Raw genomic sequence first — 17,365 nt, forward strand, 5'->3', positions numbered from 1 at the left:
AATGCTAGGCCATCATCTGATTTCCCTTATTTCATGGTCACATTACTAAGAAAACTATTCAGTGCATTTAGAAACCTATCTGTCTCAGGTATTTTCTCCTTCTCCTTGCCTTCTTCATTTTCTGTTTGCTTTAAGCAAAGTGGTACCTCTTTCTCCATTTCACTTATTCTCTGACACAGTAACTTATATTGGTGACTAGAGGTCCTGTAAAAGGATTTACACACCAAATTGAAACCATGTAAATCATCCTACCTGCAGGGTATTTTTAACATTTTCTCTGATGTCATAATTATTGTTTAACCTGTTTGGCATTGAACCCTCAAAAAATGCTGGCATCCTCAGAGAAAAAATGTGTTAGCTTTCAGTAGCTTTTGCCCGAAATAATTTCAGAATATTTTTTTTTTTTGCAAGAGTTAAGCAAAAGAAAATCCACACATAACCAAGCATATGGAATAAGAGACTCAAAACAAGCTGCCTCAGTCACAGTCTTCCCAAAACCAACAACCTACACATGTGGAAGACTCCAACCCACAAGCTGATAAGTCAGCATTGGTGACTTACACTTTAACTCATGTTTCTAAAACAAAGATCTTTATTGCCATCATCTTGTAAATAAAGTGAAGACCACAAGGAATAAAAGTGCTGGGTAATATGTTTCTTGTGTGAGTGTGCCCCTGGAAAAATACTAAGCTAAGAAAGGAAATAATGTAAGCAGCAGAAAGAAAGCCTCCCTTGTTTCATGCTTCTTGAGTGTGTCTGGTTTGCATCTGTTACTACATTTTTCACTTAAGAACACTTATTTCTTTAATATATATGAATGACTGGTTTTGACTAGCAGTTTGAAAATGTGGCTTTACTCTGATTAACTGTACTTTTTGTCTGTACTTAGCTCTTTTAAAAACTGTATTTCTCAAGCTATTTTAAAGCATGAGCAAAAACACCACATGGAACAATTTATTGAAATGCCAGGCAGGTTTGACAGGTGCAGGAGAAATTGCTTAGTTTCACAAATTGAAACAGCTGCAGTTTTATAGGTGATGAAATTGCAATGGGATGGGATTTCACATTTGTTGTTCATCTTGTGTTTGCTGTTTTGTTTTTGAAGCATTGAGTCACTTCCCCCTCTCCAAGGAGGACTCCTAAGACCTATTTCCCAAGTGGAGGAGGCATCTAGTCACCACAGAGTGAGAGGAAGCTTGGTAAAATTCAAGCAGATTTCAGAGTAGATTGAAATGTAACTAGAAAATAATGGTTTTCTCCTCATGGGACTACAAATAAATGTTGCTTGCAGCTTTTGGAGTGGGAAATGCTATAAACATTTGGTCCACCTTTCAGATAGCCTGAGCTAAGGTTTCATTACATATCTCTAAAGAATATCATGCACAGAAAATTTCAAATCATTAACCAACAAATGTTAACCTCATAAGAGTCTCTTGTATCAAGGAGGTTTACTTTCACTCTGTGCAATTGCTAGACAAAGATTTATTTTCAAATTATTCAAGACCATATGTTCTCCTATAGTGACAGAGTATGTATCAAGTGGTCTGCTTTCCATAAGTTCATTTCTATCATCCTAGGGGGAAAACAATCAGTGATGAAAATCAGTGAATGATCTTAAAAAACATTGGTCACATTTGACAATGAATTAATTTGTCAAAACACTTGAACTATAAATCCTTCTCCTAGCTTAAATCCCTGCTGATGACGGCATTTTAAGTCATAAGTTCTTGCATGGTTCAGAATAAAAGAATATTTTAGATCCTGATGGAAATTTATTGGTGTCTTGCACACTGCATCTCAGCTGGGATGCCATTTAGAAATGGCTGATTTGAGTGATGGGAATTTTCTGTTTCTTCTCAAACATTATTCTCAGCAAAGGCAAACTGGCCACTAGAAAAAGTTAAGAAAAGAAATGGTGGACATTTTCCTGAAAGATATGCCTTTGAGCAAACAAGTTGCCTGGGACTTTGAGCAACTTGGTCAAGTTGAAGGTGCCCATGGCAGAGGGTTGAGAACTAGAGGATCTTTAAGGTTCTTTCCATCCCAACCCTATTTTATGATTCTATTAGTCTATGTCTCCTTTGACTTGGAACAGAAAAGCAAAGGCACTTGCCGTGTCTGTGTTACCCAGTCTGATAGGTAACAGGAGCACCCCAGAGAGTTCAAGTGGGGCTTCTGACCAAGGCTGTGGCAGCCTCCCCCATGGCACTGCCGTGCCACACTACACATGGGTCTGCACGGGCTGCTGAAGTCCCTGCTGCCAGGTCCCAGCCCAGCCTTGCCTGGCAAAGGAGCTGATCTGTAAAAAACTAGTGTCATCTTTCACCAGGAGCCCCTCCGGGAATATTGCAGCTTTCTAAGATATATGGTCTGTCTCACAGCTCTGTGAAGGTTTTGGCATGTCTCTCCTGCAGGGCCAGAAGGACCAAGCATCCTAAATCATCTCCCCCCAGTGGTCCTGGTTGCTTTGAAGACTGACAAAAAATTAGGATGCTGTGCAAAGTTATATAACAAATTAGAAGGGTCACCTTCTGCCAAATCAAAAGGAGATTAGTGAAGTGCAGTATTAGGCTCAAATTCGAAATAGGAAAGTTATTAATTTCAGGCCACACAAAGTATACTTCCGTGCTCTGACAGTGTGAAGCTTTTGAATAGCTAAGGATGACTATTGAATGGGACTTGGTGCTGTAACCAGTCATCCATAGTGTTCTGCCACTGCAGTCATTATTCTTGCTCTGCAGTTAAACTTTATAATACTGGGCTATTTCAGCCCAGTTTACTGAAGGATGCAAAATAACGGTTGCATCAAGAAACTGAGATGGAGAAAAAGTACACTGAGGTATCTTTGTTTTGTCTGGACTTTTTTTCATTCACCTACCTTTGCTGCCCATTCACATCCAAACATGAATTCCCTGGCTCTTGTGTCTGGATCAGATGCTCACAGTACCCTGCAGACTGATTTGAGGCTTTGACTAATAGCTGTGGGATGTGGTGTTTATCAGAGCAGGAGTTAAAATAAACGTTGCCTAGGTTTACTGACAATTGGCTTTGCTCACATAAAACAGAGAATAGAGAAGAGAAGGTATGAGCGAGCAGCCTCGGACTATTTGCATAGGATTTGGGGTTGTATTGTTCCTGTTGTTTTTATTTGATCTAGATGAAAAGCACTTTTAACTTGGTAGCCTGGAAAGATTAGACTTGCACATACACAATAAGCCCCATTTTGTTTTGTTTTCCTCTTTGACATAATACGCAGAGGGTGTTTATACACCAGAATGGACAATGAATCTATTGTCTCATCTCGTGTAGTAACAAGTGCCATCAGTGCTTGCAATCGATCCAAGAGCTCTTACCTGATTCCAACACATCAGTTATTTATTTATTCACAGAGAAAAGAATCCCATGACACTAGCAATTGTTATCATGGACAACATGGGAGGAAGCAAGAGAGGAAAATCCTAAGTGGTACCTATTCAGTTGTTTAGGTTTTTTTGGTGCTACATTACAAACAAATCAGTATGAGGGCAGAGCAAAAGTTAATTTAGTTATCAATGTGAGATGTGGGTTTTACAGACTTTCTCCTGCACTGCTGGAGCTGGCAAGGGATTTCCCATTTGCTGGAACAGGAAAATCAGCCAGGCAGTTTTCTGTGTGCTCATTAACACTAGTTATTTGCAATACTGGTGTGCCTAAATTTTCTGCTGCTCTTCATGTCTTGACTTACATGGTTTACAGCTTTTCCAGCAGGAGTATTTTAAACCTATATTTAGAGGATTCCAGATTCCTTCAGTCGTTTTGGTCTCCATCACCTTTGGGATTAGTGCTTGAACACAGTCACGTGTTGACATATTTTTTAAGGACTTTGCTGACTTTCTTCTGTGGCCTGGAGACATGTCATTCACACTTAAGATCATAAAAATCTGCCTTATTTACTTGATGTGTTAACATTGCAAGTGATGACAACAACAAGTACTGAAAAGTTTGCTATGCTTTCCCTTCGGTAGATCTGACTTCTGCCAGATGCTGTATATTCATTCCCCTGTCTTGCAATACCAAAGTGTGTTGGGGCTCCTCTGCAGAACACTCTAATTCCCTGCACTTCTCCACCCCGAGCTGTGGCCAATTTGTCCTTCGCCAGATCTTTCTCACGTGCAGGTAACCTTTCTCCTGGCACATTTGGAGGACTAAGCTCTCCATGAATCCAGGCCATGCACACCCAGGCTCGGGCAGGAACAATGTGCTCTGCTATTTGGCCTCGGTCTGCTTTTCAGCGAGCAGCTTCTCGGCTTTGCAGGGAAAGCAGCAAATGATGACTATGCAGCGAGTTGCCCTTCACTTTCCCTTTTAAAATAAAATGTGATTATTAATCAACAAAGTGATATGTCTCGGGGATCTGCAGGGAAAAAAATAGCTCGAGGTGATTTGACAAACTGATTCTTTTGCTGTGCCGCATTTCCCGTGGGACATGACAAATTAAATGTCAGAGCCAGCTAGAGAGTAGTGCTATATCTCAGTCGGGGCATTAATCAGCCTGCCTTTCGTTTACCACTTTCCACTTAAGTAGATGACTCTATACAGTTTGAACAATGGAGCTTTTCATTCCCTAATCTCCCTAATTGTAATTTAAATAGCTTTCCTGACAGTCGCCCTCAAGACTGCAGGGGAGATGATTCCAAGAGCTCCGTGTCCACCTCGGGTTTACATAATGGATGAAAATTCAAATCCCTGTCTAGGGTGCAATTAGATAACGTCAGGAAAAGGAAAGAAGGGGTCGGATGAACTGCAATCGGAGAAGGAGAAATGTACATTTGATATCACAGGAAGGCAGAACTAAAACACGGGCACATACACTGACCTAGATCACAGTCGAGGCATGTGGTATTGGCCGGTAGGGAAAGGAATATGCTGAGACTTTGTAATGCAACATGTAGAGTAAAGGAGCTGACTAAAAGACAGAATAATCATAACTGATGCAAACAAATTTTCATGAAGAATGGACATTTCAGTACAGAAAAGTTCAAGGGCACAGAGTGGTTTATTCCCACTTCCCACAAAAATATGAAAAAAAGCCCGTCCAAAGTTTCAGAGGGTGAAAATTCTGCTGTACAGACCACATGGTTGCACAGGCTGTCAGATTACATTTGATACTATTGTGTTGATGGGTGTGATGTTTCATTGAGAACTGCCTGATAATACTGGACCTCCAAGCAGTTTTTTCCACAGTTTCCCTCAAGCCATTCCATCATTCAGTTTACGCTCAGTCCTCAGCAAATGTCTGCAATTTTAGATATCTAATGGCCTATCAAATTTGTCTACAAACTTGTACCTTTTTTCTTTCACACTAACATTACTCCAGGATATGGATCTTCCCACCCTATTCCCAAATCCAACTAAAATCATTGGTCTGTTACAGACACTGGGGCTTAGTGCAGGGAAGTGACTCCCACATCCACAAAGGACCTAATCCTGCAAGACATTATGTCCCTGCATAACCTGCCTTTTCCTTTCCTATATTCATTAGTTTTGAAAGTCAAATGTTCAGCTGTGAAGCCAGAAAAGAAGCTTGTCATGTCCTGGGAAGCACCAGGTTTTCAGAGTCTCCAGAGATAGAGAGGATGCTCCAGCGTGGTCACTGGTGCCACTGGCATCTTCTTCCTCCGAGCAAAAGCCACACCTGCATCGGTGATGGTTCCGGAGAACAGGCTGGTGTTTCTCTCATGGAAAATATTGCTCATGATTACAGTGATGGGGACTGGCTTATGGATAACTGATTAAAGTGTAAAATGTGCTGAGTCGACTGATACCACTGACAACTGAGCCATATGAAATTAAAAGCTGTATCTGTTTGCTATTACATAACAGGAAAAAACTGGAATGAAAAAAACATGGAACTTGGCAAATCTCATTTAATCACATCTGGCAATTTTCTAGTCTGAGATTATCACTGTCGGATATCATGTTTTTAGAAAGTAAAGCAAACAAAGAAACTTCAGCAAACAAGGCTCAGAAAATAAAGGGCCTTTAAAAAAAATACTTGTGTACCTTTCAGCAATGCTACAGGCCATGCTTGGGAAAAGGGCATTTAGAGCTTTTCTCTAACAACAGTCACATTTCAATTTAGTTTGAGATTAGTGAAACATGGCTATATATTAGAAGGGTGCACAAGACTCCTCTGAACTCACTTTTCTTGGAAGAACAGGGAAAATTTTCATCATTTTTGTTTGTTGTCATTGCAAGAAATGCCAGAAATACCAAACAACTTTGACTAGTTCCAGAGTTCCTTTGGTGGTCCAACAAAACTACCAACAGCAAAAAAATTCTAAAATTTGACAGAATGCAGAAGTGTTTATTCCCAGTCATGAAAGTCTGTGAATATGAAGCTGACTGCATTTGTTCAAAATAATTTGTTCTACCTCAATAAATAATAATAAAAAGAAAGTAAAAATGTCATTTGACTTGGAAATGTGAAATTTTTTATTTTGGAAAAGTTGGAATTATTTCCTTTGAAAACCTCAGAACTCTTTCTTTTCAGAAATTATTCAGATGAGTAGTTATATTGAAGCTGATTAGGTTTCACAGATAATTTTGGTAAACTTCCTTTTTCTTGCTTTGCATTTTTCATCCTCTCCAAGCAAGGCAAGACAGGGGTTCTCTGAAGTATTTTGAATTAACTTCTAGCTAATAGCAGTAAGGCAACATTTGACAAATCTCAAGCCTCTCTGCACAAATGGGTACAGCTGATCTCTTGGTCAGCCTTAGAAGGCATCAAGAGACAGCAGCCCTGAGTGTGACAGAGCTGATGTGCAGCTTCAGTACGGTGGCTGACCAGCCACTGTTCAGCACACACCACCAGCTTCTCAGACCCCTGTCCATCTGCCCAGGCCTACGAGGCTGTCCCTTCACAGAATTAGTGTGAGAACTGTGATTCTCAGGAATGCAGCTGTAGTTTAACCAGAAACTGCTGGGTGCTCCACAACAGGCATGTAGTAGAAGCAATTTCCAGCAGATACGGTTTGTTGATGAGAAGAAGGCACAAAGAAACTGTAGTCACAGTACAGCAAGAGACACTGGGAGCTCGTTCTGTTCTGCTCAATCCTACTTGGATTATTTCAGACACACTCAGAGAGTCTGCTGCTTATACTCTGTGACGGTGGATGAAATTGCTGGGTGAGATTAAAGGGCCTTGCCTTGGAAACAAACGTACAGAAATCTTCAGAGGAAGTTCAGAAGAGAATTGCTTCCTGCAGTTAGGAGCAGGCTCTAGTTTATTAAATGGTAGATTGATATCATTATAAGAATAAAAAAAGAACGTATTTGAATGATCAAATATTCCTCATGGTGCCACGAAGAATTATGCATCTGGCACTGTGGTATTGGTACCCTGGGGAGACCTTATTACACCTTCCAGTACCTGAAGGGGCCCTACAGGAAGTCTAAAGAGAGACTTTACAAGGGCATGTAGTGACAGGAGAAGGAGGAGTGATTTCGAACTGAAAGAGGCTTAGATTATGTATTAGCAAGAACTTTTTAACTATGACAGTGGTGAGGCCCTGGAACAGGTTGCCCAGAGAAGTTGTGAATGCCCCATGCCTGGAAGCATTCAAGGTCAGGCTGGATGGGGCCCGGAGCAACCTGGTCTAGCAGAAGGTGTCCCTGCTCGCAGCAGGGAGATTGGAACTAGATGATCTTTAAGGTCCCTTCCAATCCAAACCATTCTATGATTCTATGATCATATAATGCCCTAAATAGTAAATTATCATCTGCTACTTGTTAATCTCAATTTGTCAAATCAGGGAAGAAACTGTGAGAAGTTTCTTTAAAATTCTTTTTATTTTTGTGCAATTTAGTGTGGGAGTTTTTTTAGTGGAAGTGAATTCAAAAGAAATGAACCTTTGCACTTTGAATCCTTTAATGACAGTTAAGATAGCCCAAGTCAAACAGAGCTATAGATCTAAGGCACTTGTCTAATGTAAATATAAGTATTAAAGCCTCAAAAAATCTTTGAAATCTATTAAGGTTAGAACTAGACAAAAGCCTATAGTGTAGACTTACAATTCAGTGACTAATATATACACATAGCATTTCAATAAACTTAAATGAGACACTCTGAAAAGTAACATATAATCTACAAGCATCAATAGAAACCTAAGACCTGCATAGCAGTGGCCACGGAAATTGGTTTTCTTCCAAAGTCTGATCTTGACCTTGCTGCTATGAAGTTGTTGCCAATTCCTGCTTTCAAATGGGTATTTTCAATGCTTTCGGACATGGATATATGTTGAAAGTCAGTGGTGAATCATTGCATTTTCTACACTCGTCTGTGCATTTAACTGTGTTATTTATGAGTTTCAAAATGCAAATGTAGTGTTTGTCTGCAAAGGGATACTGAGGGGAATTAGTCTGAATCAGCTGAAGAAGTAAAATTAGAGAGGAGTTGAATGTCATTAAAGTCCTCCTGAACCTCTCAATTCAGAATAAAACCTGAAATTTTAACTTAGATAAATGGAGTACATGGCTGCAGAGTTAATTAAACCCACCGTAACTCTGAACCAAGCAGTCCACACAAGGGCTGAATGTGTATTTACCTAACTTGTGATTGGACCAGCAGGTTTTAGCACATCCATGTAGGCAAGCCCTAGAAGCAACGCACATGCCAGGTGCCGGCACAGCTCCTTGGCAGCCGTGGTAGCCCAGCCCAGCCCAGCACAGCTCCCCTCGGGCGGCTGCCAGGCACGTCGGGGCACGTGGGCCAAAGGCTTCAGAGGAAAGAATAACAGCTTCCCTGGGCTTAGCGATGCTGGCCTTGGGTTTCTATTGAAAATTTGTAGATTATATATTACTTTTCATAGTGACTCAGTGAAGTTTATTGAAATGTTAGGTGTGTCTCGCTGAGTCAGCACGGCATCCTGCACTGAGCAGACCTGGCTGGATGTACGTGGACCTGGACTTTGTCCGACCTAAGGAAGGAAAACAGTTTTTAAAGCTCTCCTCTGACAGTGCATTTGAACTGTGGGTGTGCTAACCTATTTGAACTGTTTCCAACTGTTAAAAAGAAAAAAACAATTCCTGCTATTCCATTCAATCTCAAAGCTGGATGCTCCTGAAATTTTTTCACCTTAGTTTCCCCAAAACTCTGCATCATTAAACAGAACAATAATATGATCAGATCAGTGTTCATAATCATACTTATTTTTCATCTCTCAGTACAGGATATAATGGACAAATAATATGGACCTATCGCATGAAAACTTTGATTTAGTCCAACATTTTTAAACAGCAAAAAGTAATCCATAAAAAAAGATATGTATCTGACTTAAAATCAGGAGTCAGCTTGGAATAAGTGATAGTAAAAAAAATTCTTTAGAATTCAGCCTGAACTCAGGGACCACTTGCTGATGCTAGAGATAGAAGATGCCACCTACACTCTGATGTGTGAAGCTTCATAAAATACACTCTGTGTTACTTTCCCTCAACATTAAAGCACTGGTGGTTAATTTTTAATTTATGATCATTATACTGCAGAATGTATATTTCATTGCCATTAAAAGGTACAGCTACAAGATCATTCCATACCAACAGATTTTGGTGTATCAGAAGTACCCAGGACACATTTTGAGTGCTTTTTCAAACACAGGCAGGCTAGAGATATGTAAATGGAAACACAGGACAGTGAAAAAACAGGTGAAGTTACAATAGAAATTATTGTTTAACTGTATCACTGCAAATGTCATTAATTTGAAATCATAAAACCAAACATCATAGGGTCTAAATGAAAGCTTAAATCCACATTTACATGTGAATTCCATATTCAATTGAGAAGTCTCAAGGAAAAGACTGGCCTATGTTTCCTGAATTTTTAAAGAAAAATGAACCTGCAGCTCATTGCAGCCCCCATCCTTTTCTGCTGTCAGTTTGCTTCTTCATCCATGCACATTTCTGCACACTGTGTGCACCCATAGAGATATGACTGAAGTTGCATGATATCAAGGAAGAAAGGCAGAACCAGGTCAGAAAACACTTAACTGATCACCAGGTCTTACTTAAAAAGGACAAATTCAACAGATATTTACTTCTCTCAGAATCACATTAAATATTTTGGATGTTTCCCATAATAAAACTACACTGGGAAATCAAGCATGGGGGTTGTTTTACCACTAATATAATTGTTATTTTCAACACACCAAAATCTGAAATTTGATCAAGACACATAACCACGTAGTTATTTGGGAGGAATAATATATTTAGTGATATGCTTAATAACCATAGAATCAATTACGCGTGGCAAAAAGAATTTTTAAAAAAAATCTGTCTGAGTTAAAAGATTAGTTTCAATATATATTTGTTGAAATGAATTCTGAAAAAAGTAATCCCTCCCCCTACAACTTCAACCCACCAACCTGAAGCTAAAGCAGTCTGGATGGTTTTGTGGGGATCCTCCAGAGCATGGAAGTAGAGGGTAGTATTATCCACACGAACTGACACTAAAACATGCAAATGGGGAATGCACTGGGAAGTGGCTCATTTGCCCACAGAAGGAGAAGTGTTTGCTTGGTTTCCATAGAGAGGAAAGAGAAATTTTCCTAATCTTGAGATTTCCGGCAGGTCAGCACAGCAGGGCAATTGCAGGCGCTTTGCTCATGGAGGAGTGAGCAGCAGAAGGCTGGTTAGAGATGTCTCATTCTGTTTGTTTATCATACGTGATCCTGGCAACCAGTTGCTGTGATATAGACTTCCACTGTTAATCATGCACTTGCCATCCTGCTCATGACTAATGTAACATAAAATGTTTGTTTTCCTGATGTAAAGCATCCTCCAATGGCAAATATCATCTTCTAATGAAGAATGGAGATGCTGAGGTCAGGGACACCAAGATCACAGAGCAAAGAGATTGCATCCTGTCACTAGGAGGGCTGTCAGCCCTGGCTGTCTCAGCCCTCCCCCTCCAGGCTGGGAGAGTGTGTCCTGAGACATCCCTATCCATCCTTTGCATTCAAATGGCAGATTTCTGATCAGATTCAGTGCAAATATACCACAGCTCACATAGTGGTCTTTTTGCTTTCACAGTGCAAAATAACTTGGAAAAAGAGCTCAGAAAGGTCTCTCACTCCTCACTTAACTCCTTAGAAAATCCAGTACTTTTGATTCACATGGCAGAAAAGAGACAGTCACAGAAGTGAAAGGAAAAGCAAACAAAGTGCACAAGGCTGACACTGTGCCCTGCCAGCGCAGTGTATTATGCTCATAACCAGTGTCCTTCCTGCTGTAGTGCACTGGGTCCTAGCTGGGAAGCTACAGGCATGAGGAGAAGGAAGGTTAGAGGAGTCAGGGTCAAAATCTGGGGCAGGTCAACAACCTGCCAACTCTTGAATGGAGTGATAGGAGGCACAGAAAAGGCTGAAATAGTTTATGAAGTCAGAGATGATACAGGAGAAATTGCTGTTGAAAGAAAGGACTGCAGAAAGCAAGTCTTACAATTCTATTCCTGCAAAACCAGTCTGCTTGTTCTCATGGGGGAAATTGAGCTGTTTAGGCTGGAAGTATTTGCTTTGGGTAGTTGTCTCTCTCTTCTTAGCAGTCTACTGTGTATTTCAATATATTTATAAAGCCTTTATTTTGTATATAAACTTATGGCAGACTTGCACAAAGCAGCAAAAAATTCTCAGCATAAAGAGCCTGGCTATGCTGATGTGTGTTCACCCTGACTTGGCCAGGTACTTTCTCCTACAGAAAATTCCCAGTCTGTGCTGTAATCCTCATTGGAAACCCTATTGTGCCATCCCAACTGCTGTAAAGCAAAGAGAGTCCATAATCTCTTTCTGTGTTGGCAGGTGCGGAGGTGGATTAAGAGCCCGATGGTCAACGTTGAAAAGCATCCACAAGCCAGCCTCAAATACCCGGGGTCCACTGTGATGAATTTACCTGCAGGGGATTCAGAGCTTGAGCCTCCACTCTGCCAGACCTGCCTGAGCGACCACCCTTTCCAGCGAGGGATTGCTCCGCAGGAGGTGGAGTCCTGCTCCTGGGAGACCCAGAGAAACAGCAAAGTAAGCCACTCTTTCCTCCCCACAAACTTTGCATGTTTTACGCTGATAGCAGGTCTGTACTTACAGTGGGTCTGTATTTATGAGATTGTGTGCCCTGGAAGAGAAGGGATGCTCCAAAACCTGAAACTCTGCTGACCAAGGCTGTTGTGCACATCTGGGCTCTGCTTTCTACCTTGAAATTTGGTACCCATGAAAAACAAAAGACTCTTCACTAAAGTGCTGTGATGAACTCTCACAGTATTTGAAGAGATTAGCAGTAACAATAAGTATTATTTCCCTGTTTTACAGAAGCTGAGGTGAGGATAGGTGACATCATCCTTCCAAGATAATGAAAAGGACATGGACTTGCTAATTTTTTTCCTTTAGTCCCACAAGTACAAGACCACCCTTTATCCCCCCTACCCCCCAAACCATGTCTAGCTTTCTTTTTAGAAATTAGAATTTGGCTGAGGGAGTTTTCCCAGACAGGAGGTGGATGATTCAGTGGGTCTTCTAGCAGAAGGGGAACCCTGTTTTTCCTCAAGCCATGTCAGTACTTTATAGACGACACCATTCCTCATCTAGTGCTGGGCAGCTACACACAAATGTGAGGATGGCAAAAGTGTAAGGGCTGAGATGAAATGGTCAAGAAGGGGCTTTTCTGAGGCAGACTTTGGACCTTTCTTTCATCATTCAGCTCCACCTAATCCCTGTGGAGAAAAGCCAAATGCAGAACAGAAAGTTTTGCTCAGAGCCCGTCATCCCTGACAGAATTATCCCTGTCTGGAAATGGTGCACAAAAAAGGGGAGAGAGTTGTAGAAACATAAAAGCAAACAAATAAGAATCTCTCCAAGTACAAAGCAGAGCAAATGTGACAAGGCATTTATCAGAGCCTTAGCATACAGCTCACAGCAGAAACATTTTTTTCAAGCTACATCTGCTGCATTTTTAAACAGAGAAATCCAAGCAGAAGGTAAAAATGGAAGCCCTGTGCTCTTCTGAAACACAGCAAAGGCATTGTGGTGAAACATGTGCAAGTGAAGGAGCTAATTGCTCTTCCATTTTAGTTCATTAAGAAGATTAATTTTGCTCAGGCTGAAGCATTAAAAAATGAAAGCACCAAAGATGCAGGATTCTGCAAATCCTTTGCCTTGCTGTAAATCACATGTACTCCTCCTGTACAGCCTCACAACTGATTTCCATTAGGTTTCACATGCATATGGGATAGATTTGGCTGAATGCAGATTCCCCTGGACCTCTCTAGCAGTCTCCTTACTGCAGACAGTGGAGAGGCTGCTTACTCAGCAGCTGGAGTCTGCAGCAAGAGAGATATTTTGCACGCTGCTTTAAAAACATCATTATCTGGCAAAAGACTTCTTGGATAAAGCTATCCTGCATAAGGAGCCTTTTAAGTAAGTTAAAGCACAGAGTCCTTGGTGTGATTAAATGTAAGGTCGCTGCCTCTCTCTCTACAGTAAAACCAGGCAGGAAGCTTTTAATAATAAAGGCTGAAGGAGTTCCGTGTCTGACCTTTTCAAGGTTTAAAGAGAGTTTCTGGGTGAGATCGTGTTCGAGGGTTACAAATGGCACAAGCTGCATAAATGTGAAATAACTCCCTTCACTTTAAACCAATGAACTTGAACAGATAGTTCTGTATTTCAAGAAGAAGAGAACGTGACCTCTGTTAAATCAGCAGGGAGCTTGGATTGTGCCAGTCGTCTCTCCTGGATAATTCTTGTTTCTTTTTCTCCACTGCGCTTCCTTCTCTGTTTTTCAATAATGCAACCAGGTACTGGTATAATGATTATGGTTCCTTTGCGCTGTGCTCAACACCAGCTCATACAAGGGTCCTACTGACCCTGTTCTTTTGCTCAAGGGCAACCTAACTCAAAAACAAATCAGCTGTGAATTATTATTAAAGGCTTATTCTAGGCAACAAGCTTTTTCTGACAGGCTTCAGGCTATTCTGATCAGTTTGAAAAAGGCCTTATAAAAACCAACCTGATTAAAACATGTCACCCAAAGGGACAAATATCTGTATTCCCATTCTTATTACTAACACAGAACAAGGGAAAAAATCATTACTGCTTGTTTACTGTGATCGTAATTATGTAATGGAATCTTTAAAGATTGACTTAGTGTAAGTAAGATTATTTTGAAACTAAAAGTATTTTAAATAATGATTTTTCTTTCTTGCGATATGCCCTCATTTCTACCTCCCCAGGCTTTTCCATTAAGGCATGTGCCAGCTGGAATTTATAAAAATTATTACTGATGTAACCCCTACTAAGTCTCCTTGGTTATTTGTATGATAATGTATTATGTCTGTATTTTGATGACTTTTTTTCTGCTTTGTATACAGTGGACTAGATAATTACCAAGCATTGCCAGAAAATCATGCTAATTTTCACATGACTGGCTTACCTAGGTATATTATTGTTTCTTGTAACCGATGTGGATTAGTTATATGGGAGCTTATATTTGCTCTACTAGTGTAACAGCTGAAGCCCTAGGGGCTTGGACCACTGCCAGGGTAGTGATTTACAATAACCAAACCTCACTTTTCTATGTCTATCTGCATAGTTCAGGTTGCACATAACTCATTGGCTTGATGAAGAGGGTAAATTTGCTTTCAAAATAAATTACCATGCTGTGCAATGAATACCTCATGTGAATAAGCTGGTTTTGAAAGAGTGGGCAACCCACCTCTTAAGAGTTGCATGGCAGTCTGCTAAATAGGGAGAAGCAAACATGGTGAAAATTGGGTGTGATTTAAATCTCTCAGGTGAGGGTTTACCAAGCTGGGTTATAAGAAGCAAATCATACTCACATACACACACACACACACACACACACATAAAATTCTTTCATGCTCTGCGTGACCTCTGTATTCCACTTGCACTGTATTGTTATGTCCTTGTTTCAAACCTTAGTATAAATAAGCAAAAGATAGGACCTTGTTAGTGAGCTCAAAATATCTTTTTTTCCTCAGAGCCAAGAGCTAGGTTCAAGGCCTGTTTTGTTCTTTTCTCTTTGTCTAAAAAAACTTCTTCTGCCCTATCCATCAGCTGGCGTTTGCCCTGAAGCACCACAGACACATCTCCATCTCACAGACCAAAGCCTTGAATGTCTAGAGCTGTCTTTTCTTTCCAAAGCTAAAACCCCTGTGCAGCCCCTGGCTAAGGGATGAGAGCAGGGAAAGGGGCAGCTAATGTGTTCACTCCGTTTAGGCAACGTGACTTCAGATTGTCGGAAGCACGTCCAGTGCGGCTGTGGCAGTGTGAGGGGCGCTCGGGGCGCTGAGCGGGGCGTTCAGCCCCAGAAGGGGCCTGTCCCCATGCCAGGTGCCACATGGCGCGCTTTGATCACTCTCTCTCTGATCACTTCTGTGAGGCAGGCATTGGAAAAGGGATGGAGGCTCCTGAGGCAGTTGCCTTGTCTTCCTCCACCCACAGCAGTCCATCCATGCCTAGTGACTTCTGTAAAGGAGCACCAGGAAAATCTTAATTAGGGCTGCAGGGAATTCAATGCTGCCACCTTCTTGGATAAGTCCTTTGCAGCTTAGTGGAAGTTAATTACTCTCACGGACACTTTTGGATCATGGTATTAGATCCATAGCAGGAATTTATTTTACTATTGAAAGTCATTCAAGGCTCCTGTGTATAGAAGAGCTCTTGATTTCAGTCAGATTTCAGCACTTTACCACATTTCAAGTCTTGCTTCAGAGATGAGGAATGTTGAAAGTAATGTACCCAAGCCAAAGGCTGGGCAATTAATTGAGACAGTTCTACTTACAAATCTCTCCTACAAATAACTTACAGCTTCTAGAAACTTGCATTTGAAATGGGGTAAGAATATGTTTCAGGCAAAATATATTGCACAAAGGGGCATCATAAAAATAAATGCCTTTTAATAGACTATAAAAATGTGGAGATGAAAAAAAATCTGACTAGCTCTCCATAAAGAAAGAGTTTGGTGACAGATCTGAGTGGAAAGATGGTTTTCTCATACATTTTGGGTAAATAACCCTCCTACATTTAATAATCTGCTTTGGTAATGAGGCACCCTGTGATTTACACCCTGGTAAGTGCTAGTTAATACACTAACATATGCACGTACACGACAGAGGAAATGAAAATCCTGAAAGCCCAGTAAGGGAAAAAAATACTCCTAAAACCAATATGTGTGAAAAGTGCTGCAATAAAAGACAATTTGGAAAAGAAAAGTAGATTAAAAAAAGGAAGTTTGGGTAACAGAATTACAGAACTGTTCAGTGAAATCAAATCTGGAGAGGACTGTGAGAGGCTCTAATAAACCTAGACAAATTAACAACCTGATGGCAGATTACACTTGATAAGAGACAGAAACACAGTAATGCATTTTGACGGAATAATTATAACTACTCAACACACACTGTTGGGTCCTGAATAAAGTGTGACTGTTCTAGAAGGATGCCACAGAAAGTAGCTTGGCTCAGGTCAATCCCACACTAAGCAAAGCAGAAAATCTCTGCATTTATTTAAGAGTACAGCCCTCCATCCACTGAATCTACTTCTGTCCCATATGGAGTGACATGGGGAAGAACGTCAAATAGATATATCTAGTGTGGGTTAGGACAGAGCAGCAACACCAGGGTAACACATGCCTCTGAAAGGCCTTGCAGAGCAAATTATATCACTTTTTTCTTCATCCATATAGTGAAATCCACATTGAAGTGGCTGGCAGAGACCCTGGTAAGTAGGATCCTTTGGAAAGAGGCTGTCAAAGAGCAAAGGACGGACAAAGAGGCCAATGCTCCCACAAGCCTATAGCACAGGCTGACACTGGTGTGAGCTTTATTGTCTTGCTGGCATACCCCATGCAGTGATTTAGGAAAGACTTATGAAGATCATCTCAGTGAGTTTTGGTTTTTCTTTTGTCCCTTCCTGTTCTTTCTCCAGGAAAAGGAGCGGGAGAAAAAGAACCATATTATTAACATAATTTCAGAAAAATTATGCAGCTTTATATTCCTGCTCCATATAATGAAAAGTAATGAAAAGTAGAAATAGATCTGGAAAGAGAAAATTTAAAAACAACTGAAAAATTCCTATTTAAGCACAGAAACAACAAGAAAATATTGTATAAAATATTTGTGGAATAAAAGACTTAACATTATAAGCAGACTTTAAATATAAAAGCTACAGGGATATGGAACCGTCTGCCAAAACAGAAGACTCAAACTTGTTGACATCTGGCTGAAGTTTCATATATTCATGCGTAGAATGTTCCTGCCTTTACAGTTGGTTATTCCAGATTTCAGGGTATGTTTTCCTATGCCCCCTAAGACTGGAAGATGGGGGTT

At 40.6% G+C, this 17,365-nt stretch overlaps 1 protein-coding gene across 1 annotated transcript in view; it reads left to right on the forward strand.

Annotated features, from left to right (window-relative positions):
- The window catches only part of SGK1 (serum/glucocorticoid regulated kinase 1), a 71,090-nt gene that overhangs the window by 11,487 nt on the left and 42,238 nt on the right, over positions 1 to 17,365 (forward strand). The window contains exon 2 of the mRNA XM_010401317.4: positions 11,829 to 12,044. Coding sequence (XP_010399619.2) covers positions 11,829 to 12,044 — 216 coding nt within the window. The remainder of the gene's footprint in view (positions 1 to 11,828; positions 12,045 to 17,365) is intronic.

This window comes from Corvus cornix, chromosome 3, assembly GCF_000738735.6.
Source record: "Corvus cornix cornix isolate S_Up_H32 chromosome 3, ASM73873v5, whole genome shotgun sequence".
NCBI lineage: Eukaryota > Metazoa > Chordata > Aves > Passeriformes > Corvidae > Corvus > Corvus cornix.